General features: G+C 40.0%; 1 protein-coding gene and 1 long non-coding RNA gene across 2 annotated transcripts; both read right to left on the bottom strand.

The window, feature by feature from the left end:
* Positions 1-370: 370 nt before the first annotated feature.
* LOC124117225 (small nuclear ribonucleoprotein-associated protein B'-like) lies at positions 371-15,068 on the bottom strand. Its single transcript, XM_046479002.2, has 5 exons — positions 14,926-15,068; positions 13,693-13,953; positions 12,488-12,710; positions 11,493-11,591; positions 371-824 (listed from the first exon to the last, which is right to left on the bottom strand). The coding sequence occupies exons 1-5, from the start codon at positions 14,926-14,928 to the stop codon at positions 790-792; spliced, it is 621 nt and encodes a 206-aa protein (XP_046334958.1). The 5' UTR covers positions 14,929-15,068; the 3' UTR covers positions 371-789.
* Positions 831-3,330, bottom strand: LOC125381213. The gene is made up of 3 exons (XR_007221768.1): positions 2,463-3,330; positions 2,153-2,422; positions 831-2,072 (listed from the first exon to the last, which is right to left on the bottom strand). It is a non-coding gene; the product is annotated as an uncharacterized LOC125381213 (long non-coding RNA).
* Positions 15,069-17,301: the final 2,233 nt, after the last annotated feature.

Raw genomic sequence — 17,301 nt, 5'->3', positions numbered from 1 at the left:
TGTTTGTTGTTTAACGCCGCACCCAGCAATATTCCAGCAAACTGTTTTGCTGGATTTAATAATCGACACAAAGCATTACGTAGATGTAAATACGAAATAACAAAACAACTGGAAAAGTACTAGTCTGGATTTGCTAGTTTTATCTCAGTGCTCAATACAAAATGTACTTTACAGGAGGTAATTTGTAGGCACTTTCAACATTCAAAAATAAAACTAAGTCCAAATTGACATGGCAAAAACAGGCTGTAGGCATTATGCAAATTAGCCTGGAACTTAGCCTGCGCACCCCTCCCCACCTTTTTCATAAATCCAGGTTCTGCCTCTGATGAAAAATGTTCTCCTTTGGACATGAACGAACACAAGAATAAACGAATTTTACATCTGTTTATTTATGACAAAAGGCAAAATGATTTACAACTCAAGAAGACGATGATTGTTGGCATGAGGACCCCTAGTCCTGCCTGTAGGTGGAGATCCACCAATACCATACCATGAAGGATGAAGGTTCCTCTTGGAGTGTCAAGGATGAAGATGCAGAGTATGATCGGAGTGTCGTAAGGGCTTCTGCCATATTCAGCAACATTGGAAATACTGTATGCTGGAGCAATTACCCTCATATTCTGATTCGTGGTAGTTAAAATGACATGATTAAAATGTCTTGACCTTCATGTTGAGATGTGTGGACTCCACATTCTTGAACACAACACCTCTCAGTCACACACTGTGTCCATGCACACACTGACAGTCTGTACCGCACTGAACATGATCTCACTGGGTTGATTGATGATCTCATTGGCGAGGAGGTCGCATACCTGGTGGCATTCCTGCAATAGATAAAAGTAGTTACACATACTATCTGCAAATATATTGTCACTGAGCTTGGGGTTGGTAGATAAGATTTTTGGATCAAGGAACCAGTTCCAGGGAACAAGAGCCTTGTTTTCGGAATTCAGAGCCAGGAGACCAATATTGCTCAGAAAAGGGGGCCATATTTCACAAACAATCTGACTATAGCTTTTTCTTCACAACAAAATTGAAACTAATGTCATCCCTTTCATGTTGATCTATCTCTCAGTTACAGAAATTTACAAAAACAATCAGCCTACTATCCAACCTCATTTTGAAAATAATGCGCAGATGCTGTAAGCGCTATTGGCCATGTTCACTGCCATGGTGACAGTCGATTCTTACCCGGATTGTAACCATGTGATAAAAACTTGATTTTTATCGCAAGCAAAGTGGATATTTTTTTACAGTAATTGCATATTGCAATTACTGTAAGAGTGGTGAGTAATATTCCTCATCGCCAAAATTGCGTGTTGTCATTTTAAAAGTATTAGCAGTCATCACTAATATATCAGCGTGATATTTTGAGATTCTATTTTAACTTGTAAGGACTATGGGTCTATAATTTACCAATTGGCTGAAAGTGGAAATTTCATAACATAACTAATATGCAAATTGCAAGCGTTAAACCACTTATGAGTGGGTGCAGTGATTAGCTGGGGATAGACGTGTAATTCTGCCACAGGCATTGGTAACTACAACTTGTGTTGTGCTTCACTACACACCACACTGATCCTTGTTGTCCTGGATAGTTTCATTGAATGTTATTTATTATGTTGGTCAGATGAACGACTTATGAGTAGGCAAATACTGCTTAATGCCACATCAGCAATATTGCAGGTATTCAAAGCAACTTATGCACGTCAATTTAAACCGAGGAAACAGCATTGAAGCATTGACTTGCTGGAACACTCGATCGTAGCATGTTTGGTTACCAAGAGGCATTTTTTTTGTATGGAAATAAAAATAGCAGCTACAATTGATTCTTAATTTATTGATCTACCTGAGAAGCCTGACCATGCAGGGCAATAACCAGTACTACCCAAGTCAGCAAGCCTGACCACCTGATCCATTTAAGTCCAATAACCAGTACTACCCAGGTCAGCAAGCCTGACCACCTGATCCATTTAAGTCCAATGACCAGTACTACCCAAGTCAGCAAGCCTGACCACCTGATCCATTTAAGTCCAATAACCAGTACTACCCAAGTCAGCAAGCCTGACCACCTGGTCCATTTAAGTCCAAGAACCAGTACTGCCTGACCACCTGATCCATTTAAGTCCAATAACCAGTACTGCCTGACCACCTGATCCATTTAAGTCCAATAACCAGTACTACCCAAGTCAGCAAGCCTGACCACCTGATCCATTTAAGTCCAATAACCAGTACTACCCAAGTCAGCAAGCCTGACCACCTGGTCCATTTAAGTCCAATAACCAGTACTACCCAAGTCAGCAAGCCTGACCACCTGATCCATTTAAGTCCATTAACCAGTCCTACCCAAGTCAGCAAGCCTGACCACCTGATCCATTTAAGTCCAATAACCAGTACTACCCAAGTCAGCAAGCCTGACCACCTGGTCCATTTAAGTCCAATAACCAGTACTGCATGACCACCTGATCCATTTAAGTCCAATAACCAGTACTACCCAAGTCAGCAAGCCTGACCACCTGATCCATTTAAGTCCAATAACCAGTACTACCCAAGTCAGCAAGCCTGACCACCTGATCCATTTAAGTCCAATAACCAGTACTACCCAAGTCATCAAGCCTGACCACCTGATCCATTTAAGTCCAATAACCAGTACTACCCAAGTCATCAAGCCTGACCATCTGATCCATTTAAGTCCAATAACCAGTACTACCCAAGTCAGCAAGCCTGACCACCTGGTCCATTTAAGTCCAATAACCAGTACTACCCAAGTCAGCAAGCCTGACCACCTGATCCATTGAGTCGCCTGATAAAGTTTTGGGAGGGAGGACCTGATCTATCTGGATCTATTCTAGATTCTTTGTGAAAGGAGTCTGGTATCAAAGTCTCCACACCAAGCCTTTGAGAAGGAACTCCAACAGTTGAAGCACTAGATCACAGGTTCATTGTTCCTAAAGCCTAAAGTTTCAGACAATGGTCCAGTTGGCAAGTATGGTGACTTATAGTATACAATATTCACTCGCTTTCATCTACAACAACAATGACCCACTCTTCCATGTCAGGAGCACAGACAGAAATAGTCCCTGATCATGTCAACCTATTTTAAACCTATTTGTTAACACTAATTTTATCAATACATACTGGACATACTAGGCACAATACACTAGCCCCTGGCAGTGCGCGGTTACAGGCTGTTAGATGGCAGGGACTATACAGAACAATTCCCAGCCAAGCATCTTCCCGAGGCAAGAGTTAACTGACTTTAAAAGTCAAGTTTCCACCCTTGCCGAACCAGGCTGGAATTCCTGGGCTCGATCATAGTGCCACTGGTGGCTATTATGAGTTCTGTCCCTTCTATACCTCTCCTATGGACCAGTCAGATTCAACCCCTCATATCACTTGCATTTGCTTCAAAATGGCAGCGCCAAGTCAAGACAATCTGATCAATAATCAAGATCTATATTGTGATAAAAGGGATCTTACATCGCAAAGTGCATTAAATCAAGGGAACAATTTGATTAAAAACATGAAAAGATTTGGAAAATATCTGTTGGTACCGAGTTGGCGGTGCACATGCTTTGCAAATCCTGCAATCGACTGAAATCTGATTGACAGTTTACAAACCAAATTTCAATGTCTACAGTTTTGGAGTTTTAGCACTTAGCAGTATTTCATTTATATCATAATGCTGAGATATGGGAAGGAAGCTCAATGTGGTGCTGGTCATAGCACAATTTCAAGCAATCATGAACTTTTAATGTGAAGCAGAACTTCTTCTCAGCCCTCGAAGACCACAATAGCCCAATCCTGAATGAGCGGCAAATTTAATATGAATGAGGTGATCTCATTAATATCCAATAATCTAATTATGATCACACACATAATAGGATGATCTTAAACAACTTTGATTGACGCGACAAATACACTCTGCCAAAGGCTGTTTGCTTTAAGATGTTTTTGAAAGCTATTTCAGTTTTGTCCTAGATACATTGACCATTTGGCAAGTGGGTGGCCATCTTACCAAGGTACTTCTGCCCAAAATGACCACACCTGAGGAAACATTTCAGCATCAGATACAGAAATCATAATTTGAACAAAACTTCAGGATAAAATTTGAAAAGGACAGATGATAATCCTTCCCCCATCCTCCATGTTCCTTTTTATCCATGTAAGTACAAAATTGGAGCCGACTAATCCGCCTCGCATCCACAATTAGATGGCAAAGCCTGCCCTGCAACCTAATAATCCCGCGATCAGCTCAACCCCCTTTCCCCAACCAGCATCCGGACAAAACACCTGCCGTTGCCCAAGGACACACGCTTAATGTACTTTCTTGCCATGGGGCGAGTGCTAAGTTTCATGTGACTGAGTAATGGGGAAGAACAACTGAGTTATTACTGGCTCGCAGTCCGCCTGCGGCCAGCCAAAATGTCAAAATCAATACGTATTTGATGAAAGCATAATCATAGAGGCCCCGGGGCTCTCAAGAAGCACTGATTATTTCCCCAGGCACAGAGATCACAGCTAAAAAATTTCAAAAGATCAGAAGATAGGCATCTGGTTTCCACATGAACTGAAGATTGCATTACCCAAACCGGTTCAATCAAGAATTCTACTTCCCCCAGGCTAAGCAAACTAGAAACTTGAAGCGAAATTTCAAAACTTATTTTGTGTTACAGACAAATGCTGCCAGCTATGTATCAAAATGAAACATCAGAAAAACACTTCTCAAATTTTCTTTGGCCATATATGGAGGAAGTTGGGAATCTTGTGCACCTGAGTTACTCGGGGAAATCAATTACTGCAGATGTTATTATGGAATGATGGTGTAATGGGGGGACACGATTACATTAACTTTTCATCTCACAATTTCAGCTAAATGGCTTACAAATATAGGACAAAAACAATTTCAATGGAATTACAACTCCATTGGCCTAAAGCTATCTGTACGATGAAGAATAAAATGTCAATTGTAATAAGTTTTTCCCAGAAAGAAATACAATCTTACATGACAAGCAAAACCAATATTTTACCTATCCATGTATTGGAAACAGTTTGTATCAGGACTCTGTATCTAGACCTGCTCAGAGGCCGATATTTGGCACAATATTTCACTGATAACAGCACCAATAACACCGAAGAGGTTTGGATATTTAGTTTCATATTATTGCATTGAATGCAATCTCAAACTGAATTTGAGAAAATAAGAACTTCATTTTTCCCCAAAAAATAATTATTAGTGCCCCAATTTGCCTGCCAGGGGTTTAGAATCCTGGATAAATCCCTGTGATTACCATGTTATGGCTGATCTTGTTAAATCTGACACAAGTACTGACACCATAAAAGGTTCATGTCTGCATCTAAAGTTATTATTTAAATGTGATTTTTAACTTGATATCACCTGATCAGATTTTGTCTGTATGGATACACAACATTTCAATAATTCCAATAATTGCTTGCACAGAAGAATGTCTACAAACTGATACCAATCAACCATTTGACTTTATATCATATCCGATATTCTACTACGTCAGGATACTCTGATCAGTAGCCATTTATTGTCGCACTCGACAATATTCCGGCTGCATATTAAACGCCTTAATTATACATGATTGATTCTGGAACAGGCAATCTAGAGATTGATATGAGCAATGTCCCACTCTGTCTGGGTACAGTGACATGCAATCAACCAAGGCTGAGAGCCTGGCTGCCCATCCATTAAGTTACCTCGTACGACCAATCCTTACCCAGACTCCCCACATGGACAAACGTACCATATAGTACCACTCTACAAATAGCAACTGGAGTTTTAGGTGGGTGAGAAAGTCTGAGTGAGTGAGTGAGTGAGTGAGTGTGAGTGTGTGAGTGTGTGAGTGTGTGAGTGAGTGAGTGAGTGAGTGAGTGAGTTGTGTTTAATGCCGTTTTTAACAGGATTCCAGTTATATCACAGCGTGTCAGCTTAATGTGGGAGGAAAGCCCGAAGTGATGCAGGTCTCAGACGTTTACCACTTTGGTGAAACCCACGAGCATGGGTATAGGGGACAAACCTAGAAACATAATCGGGGCGAACCGGGATTCATACCCACAATCATAGGTTTCTGGTGTGCCCCAGGGATGCAACTCTGCACAGCAAATCAAGGCGCCTTAGACGACTAGGCCTCCCATGCCCCTGAACGTCTGATTGGTTCCTACCTGTTGCTACAAGGACTGTGTGTGACTTTAGCCACTCGTCTCTAGACAAAGTCTAGTAAAATGCTGTTTGGTCAAGTAAGTTTTGCGATTACAAGTTCATCTATTAATGCCAAGATCTCCAAAATCATGCCTAGGGACTGGTTTGGAGCTTGCAGGGTCAAGACTCAAGGGTATTGGGACTGCATGGTGTATTGGGATGAAAAAACAAATAGATTTGTTTGTTTATTTGTTGTATTAAGCCACACTCAGCAATATTCAAGCTATATGACGGCGGCCTGCAAGTAATCGAGCCTGGACCAGACAATACAGTGACTGACATCATGAGCATTGATCTACACAATTGGGATCGATGACACACATCAACCAACTCAGCGAGCCTGATCACCCAATCCTGTTAGTCGCCTCTTACGGGAAGCAGAGTCGCCTTTGACGACAAACATGGGTTGCTGAAGACATATTCTAACCCGATATTTTTACGGTGAAAACAAATAAAATAATCAATGCTTAAAACTTATTTTTTCATTTCATCACATTGATTCGTACTATTAAAGGTTCAGCACCATATCAAAGCTAACTATTGTAATGTACAGCTTTCAGGGCATGAATTGCCTTGCAATACGTAAATAAATCAATATATCATTGCTTATTACCAGTAATAAGTCCCAAGCAAACAGAATCTTACACAACCTTTTGTTTGTTTGTTGTTTAACGCGGCACTCAGCAATATTCCACTTATATGACGCGGTCAGTAAATAATCAAGTCTGGACTCTGGATTGACATCATGAGCATTGATCCACGCAATTGGGATATGATGACATTCAGATGAACCTTTTTCATAAACAGTTGTGGAAAATAAGCACCATAAAACAGTCCTTCCATGGGTAATATACTACTCAAAAGAAGTTAAGGACCACCCATTTCTTTCATATAACTACAGTTATTCTGTCATGCCATGACAGATTTACAATGGTAATACATGTATGTACAAATTTGGTTGTCCTTAAATTCTTCTGAGCAGTATATATCAAATGATAAAAGAAAAAGATTTATACGACTTCATATTAAAACACAAATTTCTAATATTGCAAAAATTAATGACCTTAATATGGTGATAAAATTTTACTTAATTTTTGTCATTAACAAGAACACCATGCAAATATCTTTACATGTGTCCCAAAATGGCTGAAATAATGCCGATGTGATGTTAAATTTTAACTCACTAACTACAAAGAGGTTGATTACAAATTAATTCAATCAAAAAGTGCCTTTTGAAATTAGCCCCATGTAATAACAGTGTTCTAAAGATGAAACAAGTAGACTCTGGTTTAACTTTGATGTTTTTGAACCGAACTTTGTTTCTTTGCACTTGCAATCACAGTCCAATTATGTCGCCCCCAATACTATTACAAAGTTTAATGTCCCGATTGTGACTCCAAATTTTTTTTAGTTTCAGCATGACTTTATGCAAATTGAATGTTTAATGAAATCAAATGTAAGCAAAACGGACTACCAAAAGCGCTCATAATATCTCAAACATTATCGTCTTTGTGTCTGGTTTGTTTGTTGTTTAATGCCGCACTCAGCAAAATTCCAGCTAAATGACAGCAGTCATATACATTTCAGATTATTGCCTTAGTTTCTGAGTATATATAATTACGACAAACAGACAGACAGGCGATAATCACATTAGGATGCCAGAGTCTTATAGGTATTCTTACACACAACTCCGTCACATTAGATGAAGCCACACAAGCGGAAACCGCCAGCAAGTCTCCGTGGAGGTGATGACACCACACAGATGGTTGGCACTAGCAACGGGTGTGTATGTCCTGGTTTTTTTGTTGAACAAGGGTTACGTCCGCGGACTTTCAAGACGAAATAAAGTTATAGTTTTGTCTCAGAGGAGGCAAGGGGCATGGAGTGTTATAACCATATATCCTGTCTGGGATCAATTTGATGTTGGAAAACAGATGCCAAAGTTTCGTTGCGTTTTACGCCGAAGAGTTTGAAGAGATCAGGGCTAAACAGGTCAGGCCGAGCATAGGTTTCGGTCACTGCTTTGTTTGTTTGTTTGTTGTTTAACACTGTATTTAGCAGGGTTAGAAACTAACAGTTTTTGTCCACTAGTCCTTATAAGGATAACATATAGCAAAAACCCTTAAAATGGGCCAATTTCTACTAGTCCTTAGGATACCTTTACTATTGGGCAGATTGGTAAGGACTACAGGACTAGTGCCAATTTCTAACACTGCATTTAGCATTATTCCAGAAATATGACGGCAGTCTGTAAATAATCGAGTCTGGACATGACAACACACTGATTGACATCATGAGCATTGATCCATGCAATTGGGATAAGATGCCATGCATCAACCAAGTCAGCAAGCCTGACAACCCGATCCTTTTAGTCGCCTCTAACGACAAGTATAATGGCCTTTTACGGCAAGCACGGGTTGCTGAAGACCTTTTCTACCCCGGATCTGATCGGTCTGGTAACCATGGCAACAGAACTGCTCATGACATGTAGATACAGTAATATGAGTATTACAAGATCAGAGCCTCTGTACGACCTACACTACTGAGTGACACCAGAATTGGGACACACTGTACCCATGTGACCTAGGTTAGAACAGATCCAACACTCCATCGCTTGTCGTAACAGGCGACTCAATGGATCAGGTGCTTAGATTTAAGAGTCTTGGTTGATTGCATCTCATTGTAATAAAGTGATTGGTTTGCCTGGCTCAGACTTGATGATTTACATGCCCTTCATGATGTGAAGGGATTTTTGCTGACATCGGCATAAACAGAAAACAAAACTAGCCCCAGCATTCATTCTGGCTCCAAAAGAACAGTTTTTGTGTCTTAATTAACAGATGTTCTTGCTTTCTGCAGTTTAGAGACTGCTGTGCAATTGTTTTCGCTGGTGCTGAGAAAGTCCATCACATAGCCATCATGAAAAGAAACTTCTTCACGACCAACCAACATCTCCATCTTGTCACATGTTGAATGCCATGAGCAGTACAGACCACACATGGAAAGTGATAATGTTTTATTCTGGCACCAAGTAAGATCACACACTGCTACACAACAGCATGGGGTGTTGAGGTGCATATTACTGTCTCAATATGTCACTAAACATGCTAAAGGGTTCAAATCTGATATAACTGTAGTGATAGGCTTCGCTTATTTTTAATTTTCTAAGAACATCTCTCGTTCCTGAAGCACTAATATCCAGGGTGTTGTTGTACAAAGCAATCTTAGTGCTGAGGTGATCGTAGATCCCATACCTTAACAGACTTCTGACAGTCGTAGCGCTTAGCTGTTTCATACAATGGCACCCTGGACTATTTCTAAAAGGCACAAGACCCGTGAAGATTCAGGCTAGAATAGGTCTTCAGCAACCCATACTTGTCGTAAAAGGCGACTATGCTTGTCGTAAGAAGAGGCAATTAACGGTACCGGGTGGTCAGGCTCGCTGACTTGGTTGATGGATGTCATCGTATCCCAATTGCGTGGATCGATGCTCCTGATGTCAATCACTGGATTGCCTCGTCCAGGCTTAATTATTTACAGACTGCCATCATATAGCTGAGTGCGGGGTTAAACAACAAATAAACAAACAAACTCTAAAATGCATACTATGTAAACTGCCCAACAAGCACATTCATACCTCTAAGTGTGCAACTGAGGCATGCTGGGAGTATCACACAGACAACATATCATTTGGATAAGTACATGCGGCTTGTCTTTAATATTGCAGTCTAGGTAATATGGAATTGTTAAATAATCAAGCCTTACTGTTTCTTCAGCACTTATGCAGGTCGAGACGGGGGGTATCATCAAACTTTGTGAATGCTGTATCACCATTAGCTCAATAATTAGATGTAACTGAGAATCCTCAAGATTACTTGGTGAAGCATTTGGTTCTTAAAGCGTGTTCCAACGTTCTTCACTTTCAAGGTATTTGTCAAGTAGATACTGTTTACCACAACCGTCAATAATATTCCAACTATGTCACAATGGCCAATAAATATTCCGAGTCTGGACCAAGCAAACCAGTGACTAAAACATGAGCAACGACACTCCATCAGAGCAGTATGATTCCTCCTATGGAAATGAACCCCTTCAAGGTTTATTTAACTAGAGAGCATAGACCTGATAAAACATGACAAAACAACAGAAATGAAGAAAATGACTATAACCTGTATAATAGCAAAAGATGCCTATAGCAAAAAATGCCTATGACAAGACTCAGAACTTGTTAGTCCAAACAGACCAGTCGGAGTTCTCTCCCTTGTCACATGTTGAATGCCATGAGCAGTACAGACCACACATGGAAAGTGATAATGTTTTATTCTGGCACCAAGTAAGATCACACACTGCTACACAACAGCATGGGGTGTTGAGGTGCGTGTGGCCCACAATGAGTAATTTGCATGTTAAAGTCTTGAAAAAAAAGAACTAAAATATCAAATACAAGTAAGTTTAGTGTATGGTTATCCAGATGCAACCTGCAGGGCTGTACTGAAAATATTCAACTGGAGGTCCTTTACTATTTGTGCACCAACATTTGCATTGGGAGCTGCATGCAATAGCATCCTTGATCTTTAGACCTGTTAGGATCCTGGTTAGAATAGGTCTTCAGTAACCCATGCTTGCCATAAGAGGCAACCAACAGCATTGGGTGGTCAGACTCACTGACTTGGTTGATGCACGTCATCATATCCCAGGTACGTAGATTGATGCTCATGATATCAATCACTGGGTTGTCTGGTCCAGGCTTGATTATTTACAGACAGCCATCATATGGCTGGAATATTGCTGAGTGTGTCGTTAAACAACAAACATGATCATTAATGGACAGCGACCATGGATCATTTCTCTTGATTTTAATCAAAATAAAAAGATATCCACGGGTTTATGCAAACATTGCAATGGCAGGTATGACAAAAGTGACCCATGACAACAAAATTAACGGAAAATTGTCATCCCTAAATGGACCTTTGTTCAGACCAGCAGGTAGACAAATCTGAGACTTGAACAAATCGTTAACAAATACACTCTAAGTAGATATCAACAAGAGATATGTGTATATTCATATTCCCATAGAATACACAGCATGCAAAATAGTAAAACACAAGAATTGTTAATATTTGTAGTAACATTTTCAACAATCATTAAATTGCAAAACAAAATCACTGGTGATTTATGGAAAGTTGTAGTCAACCTAATAAAAACATTTCTTAGTCAAACACAAAATTTAAGGATAATTTCTGAAGATGATTAAACTTGTTCTTACCTCTCATCATAGGAGGGGGTCCTCGCATACCGGGTCCTGGGGGTCCTCGTCCTCCCATGCCAGGGGGACCTCTCATTGGGGGACCTCCCATCATCGGGCCTGCAGGATCAAATTCTCAAATAAACTTCATGGATCAACTACAAACACCCCACAAACATTCTGAAAACGTTTCCTGGGCCCAGGGCACATTAGCTCTCAACTTGCGTACAATTATTCACTTGTGTAAAGTTCATGATGTAAAGAAAAACCTATTTGGTCTCTATCCAAGGAAAAGTGTAGCATAAGTCTAGCTTCTGTGCCTCACAATGATCACACATTAGTGGAGTGAGTGAGAGTTGGGGTTAACGCTTTGAACACTATTCCAGTTATACCATGGCATGTCAGCTTAATGTGGGAGGAAAACCTGAAGTGTTGCAGGTCTTGGATGGTTACCACTTTCGTGAAACCCAGAATCATGGGTAGGGTGTTGATAAAATAAGAAACATAATTGAGGCGAACCTGGATTCAAACATACGATCATAGGTATAGGTGTGCCCAAGGGACAACTCTGTACAGCCAATTGCGGCGCCTTAACTGTCAGCTGACCATGTTGCTGGTCAATCAGGTCTCAAATCACAATAACATGTCACATATTAAAACAGCTAATTGACCAGGTTCATGTATATACTGAAAATACTGGTTTATTTTTTCTGTAATATTTGGCAAAAAACCCTAAAAATCAAATGAAGTTGTTATGTGTTCCCCGGCATGAGATAATCAAACACAATGTTATTTTGTCATACACGCATTCTCAAGTACAGGCTTACTGCTAAAATTGTTTCCTTGTCTTAAATCGACTATGAGCTTTTATTGTGTCAGTATATCTATCCGATCTTCACTTCTCGTGTGATGGATTTATTAGGTTGCAAAATCCATGCAGCTCCATCAGATCAACAGACAATGCTCGAACAACCAGTATATCTAGGTCATAATTAAGCCCTATTACAATGTCGTACCTTGAGGGGGTCCTCGGGGACCAGCTGGTCTAGGTCCTGCTGAGTAGGATGCTCCACGACCACCCGGTGTCATCATTTGTTGAGAGGGACCACCGACACCCCTCACTGGGCCCTGTAGACCAGGACCACTTCCAGATCCACTGGGTCCCATCACGCCACGCCCTGCGGCACGTCCCATACCAGGACCACCTGCACCAGCCAGGGGCACTCGAGCAATGCCTTCCTGTAGCAATCAAATATACAAGCTTGATGTAACAAGTGACTTTCTCAAACAAAAATGTTGACAGAAACAGCTGATACTAACAGCATTTTCTGTGTAAAGGTCTTACTGCATACAGAAATTAAGGTGTGATCTAGACATTAAGGTTTGGTGCTACAATATCTGAACGAACAGAATGGCATGTCTTTAAGTTTTGACGCTTAGATTTAATTAAGACGAGAGCCCACTATTTCAAACTAATGACAATTTTATTCTCAGAAAAGCCATTTTGAAGGTACAGGAATAGATGTGATATTGGACGTTCATCAGATATTTTCATATAAAAAAGCAGTGAGATGGAGGAGGATGAAAATCCAGATGATCAAATAATGATATTGGAAATTGACACTAGTTCTGTATTCTTTGCCAATCTGCCCAGTAGTTAAGGTATTACAAGGACTAGTTGAAATTCGCCATTTTAAGGGTTTTGCTATATACTATCATTATAAGGACTATTTGACTAAACATGTTAGGTTCAACTGCTGCCTTTGCTATTATGATTCCAGTAATGAGAGGTCATACATCAGCACTTCAGTAGGCTCCATATTTGGGGGAATTCAGCCCAACCAGACAATCATCTCCCAATTGGGAAAACAAAATCACCAACAAGAGCAGCAAATAATCCATGACCATTGCACATTTCAACTGTTTGAATATTGTCATTTGGACACATGTCTGCATCAACATGATCAACAGCCATTTAAATACATTTGTGCCAAAACCTTGCCATAATTTAAATCATGTATTTTGAAATAATATGCTAGCAATACCAACAAGATTTCTGAAAAAATGTTTTATTTGCCTTCGAGCTGTTTCGCAGGTGATTTTGTTTTTCAAATTGGGAGGTGTTTGCCTGGCTGAGCCAAGTTCTCTCAAGTGGCTTATGGCACAAGGTATAGAGAGAGTAATCAGACACACTGAACATGACCATAACCAGATTTCTTACCTCTGCTGGTGGAGGTCCTTCTACTGTCATGGACACAAGGTGTTCTCCTCGGAGAAGTACCAGTCCCAGAACTCTCTTCTCCTCCCTTTCTCCAGCCTTCTGACTCTTTGGCTTCACCTTTCGGAACTCATCACAATCTCCCAGAATCAGGTTCATGTGCTTGTCGAAGGCCTTAAACGTACCGATGAAGATGCGCCCATCTTGGAGGGTGCACCTCATACGGTAGTTTATGTGCTGAAGCATTTTGCTGCTTTTCGCAACCTGAAATAGGCAAGTTGTTCAAAATTGAATGAAACAAGTTAACATAACATGCAGACATAATGTTTCAAAACTTTTACCAACTGTTGCCACTTGAGCATGGTAAGCTTTTGAACTAAACTTCTAAATGATGCGCAAACACACACACACACACACACACACACACACACACACATATATATATATATATATACACACACACAAACACACACATGTATGTATGTATCCACAAAGCAATATTATGTGTTCCTTTCTTTCTGTATAAGGTCATCAAAAGAAGAGGACTGACATTGCATGTTGTGTCCACCTAAATTTTGAATATATGCTTATACTAGCATGTACAAGACGTTTTTTAAGAACTGGTAATGAGTCTATTGCAACCAATCAATATGATATTCATGAAAAATGTTTGAAGCAAACGAGTCAAACATCCCTGAAACGTTCATGAAACGTAACATTTTGATTTAAAAAACCACACGAAATATCAATGATAGATCAAAATGAACCGTCAAGAAATATATAGAGCACATTATCAATAAACACTTGTCAACTTACAAAAATAATTGTAAACACTGATTAAATGTTTTAATTGTACTACACACATTTGATAATAAAAGTGAGGTCTGCATAAGTGAGAACTTAAGTGCTACATCACGAAAATAGGATACACAAGTAAATAAATAAACATGTAACAACATCAAGCTCAATCTAAACGAGAACGACACTAACTTTCATTTTTAGGAATCGCAAACAATATAGTTTCTTGTTAGAAAATGAATCAAAACAACATGGAACACAGAAAATGAAATATTTTGATGTTTCGAGATGTAAACAATGGGTCGCGGGTTCGATGAAATCACAAAGATCCCATGTCTCTTTACAAACAAAATAGTCAAGTTATCGTGATATACATCCTAGAAATAATAAATAGGCACAAACATATAACATTGAAGAACAGATTAATGAAAGTCTTACCATCTTGCTTCTATGGATGTAACAGATTAACAAAAATTAGTTTGGGTAGTGACCCAAATTATCAAACATTCACATTTGGAGCATGTACGTTTCCGCGGCGTATTTCACTTCAGCGTCATCTATGCCGGTAAAGGGAGATAACCACCAGGCATATATTCACTCGGTGTAACCACTAAAAATAAATGATGGAACATTCATTGTCGATCGAATTTACACATATTGAGTCACAACTCGTGTTCAAATGTCAATGAAATAAAAAAATTAATACTTATTTAATAAAGTATTTTATTCATAAGTTTGATTCCGCCCAAAGGACCCATTCGTAGGGAATTACATAATGACAGAATTATGACATATATAAAGAAATTAAGAAAATAGTGTGGGAATTTGTCCGTGGAAATTCTTCGGAGTTAAATTTAATTTATTAAGAATTATTAGTTTTAAAAATTCACACACATTTGAACGTAAATAATTGCAGGGTATTCTCTATAGTGTCTTTCCCCCAAACCATAGATGTGTATAAGCCTTTATTGAATTCATTATATTTCTTGAGACAAGTGCCCGCTTAATAAATCTGTTTCTCAATATGACGTACGGCACACTGTCAGAAACATATCCTTCCTCGATTATCCATTCAATTATTAACATATAGCATAATAGAACAGCGATATGATACACTGGATAATCTAGGATGAAAACTACCACGTTACGTACTTGTGCATTAGTGTCGGTTTCCGAGTATACAACACTGTAAAATCTACATTGTTTTGTTTGTTAGGATACATCAGACCATTAACAGGGAGCTTACATAAATGGGTCGGGGTGTGGATGTGTGGATGTGTGGGTGTGCTGTGGGGTGGGGTGGGGTTCGGGGGGTGTACGTAATACCCTTGGGGGCAGTTAACACCTCCCTCCTTGATCAGCCCGGGAGTAGACTGAAATCATGCAGGGGCACGGGTGGCCCAGTCGTCTAAAGCGCCGCGATTCGTTGTGAAGAGTTGCGTCCCTTGGGCACGGCAGAAACCTATGATTGTGGGTTCGAATCCCGATTATGTTTCTAGGCTTGTCAGCACCATACCCGTGCTCGTGGGTTTCACCGAAGTGGTAAACACCTGAGACCTGCACCACTTCGGGCTTTCCTCCCACAATAAGCAGATACGCTCTGAGATAACTGGAATACTGTTAAAAGCGGCGTTAAACCCAACCCACTCACTCACTGAAATTTTATAGTGTAAATCCGCTAACTTTCTTTACCCCCAGTGTAGGAAAAGGAAACCGGATAGCAACGTGGATGGCACGGATGAGGGGTTGTGCTGTCCTTATATATCTTCATCGAATAGTTTAAATATTCATGAAAAAAATCAATTCTACACTGTTTGACTTCCTAGCCATAAAAGAACATTTCCCACCACCCTGGTGCTTCATGGTAAGAGAATTCGAGGCCCCCTTACCCTTGTCTTGTCGTACGAGCCGACTGAGTGGATCGGCTGGTCATCCGCGTCATCCTATCTCGACGGCATGGGGCGGTGCTAATAATAACAATCACCAAATAAAGATAAAATAAGACGTTAGTTCTCGGGGAAGAGTGTAACAATCACAGGATTGTCTGGGCCCCGTGCCACAAAGCGATTTTAGTGCTAAGCTGATCGTAATTCCCGTGCTTTAACATAGGCTTATACGACTATTCACAGGCCGCCGTCATACAGCTGGAATATTGTTGAGTGAACATGGCGGTAAACAACAAACAAACACAACTTTACAACTGAGACAAGACTATCTTCAAAAATGATAACCTTTGGATTATACAATGATGGGAGCTTAACATGCACATAAACAATATGAAGATAACACACAGGAAAATGAAGGCGTTATGAACGGGCAAATCCATGACCAGCATTAGAGGCGGATCCAGGATTCTGAAATGAGTGAGTGAGTGATTTGGGTTTAACTCTGCTTTGAACAATATTCCAGTTGTGAAAAGGTGGGGTGCACATAATACCCAAGCATGGAATACATTTCCCCTGGTTTACGAAACCGACAACCTGAAATATAAAACAATTAAGATTAAATAAAATAAAATAAGTATGGCAAGTGTTTTGGCGCTCTGACAATAAATATGACATATGGGACCAGCGGATGTACCATCTTCTGATGACTTGTTTTTATATAACCTAACTATCCTAATTAAACATAAAGATGATTAAACAAATCCTGATCATTGCAGACCAATAATAGTATTTCATGTATATTTCCATTTCCCAGCCATTGCAGCCATTCACGCATTCCCCGGGCACATTTCAGATGGAGATCTACTACATGCAGTATATGGTTTTATCCGCCCTTATCCAGAGTCCAACCCCCGTTCTAAAGTAGACA

This window comes from Haliotis rufescens, unplaced genomic scaffold (genome assembly GCF_023055435.1).
Source record: "Haliotis rufescens isolate VD_foot unplaced genomic scaffold, xgHalRufe1.0.p SCAF_17, whole genome shotgun sequence".
Classification (NCBI taxonomy): domain Eukaryota; kingdom Metazoa; phylum Mollusca; class Gastropoda; order Lepetellida; family Haliotidae; genus Haliotis; species Haliotis rufescens.
The sequence above is the reverse complement of the archived record's forward strand: the minus strand, read 5'-3'. Positions and strand labels throughout refer to the sequence as shown.

Excerpts from the sequence above, each read along its gene's own strand:
- LOC124117225 (XM_046479002.2), bottom strand. Across the intron at positions 12,711-13,692 it reads AAGGACCTCCACCAGCAGAG|GAAGGCATTGCTCGAGTGCC; the intron begins GTAAGAAATCTG and ends TGATTGCTACAG. Across the intron at positions 825-11,492 it reads ACCCCCTCCTATGATGAGAG|GAATGCCACCAGGTATGCGA; the intron begins GTAAGAACAAGT and ends TATCTATTGCAG.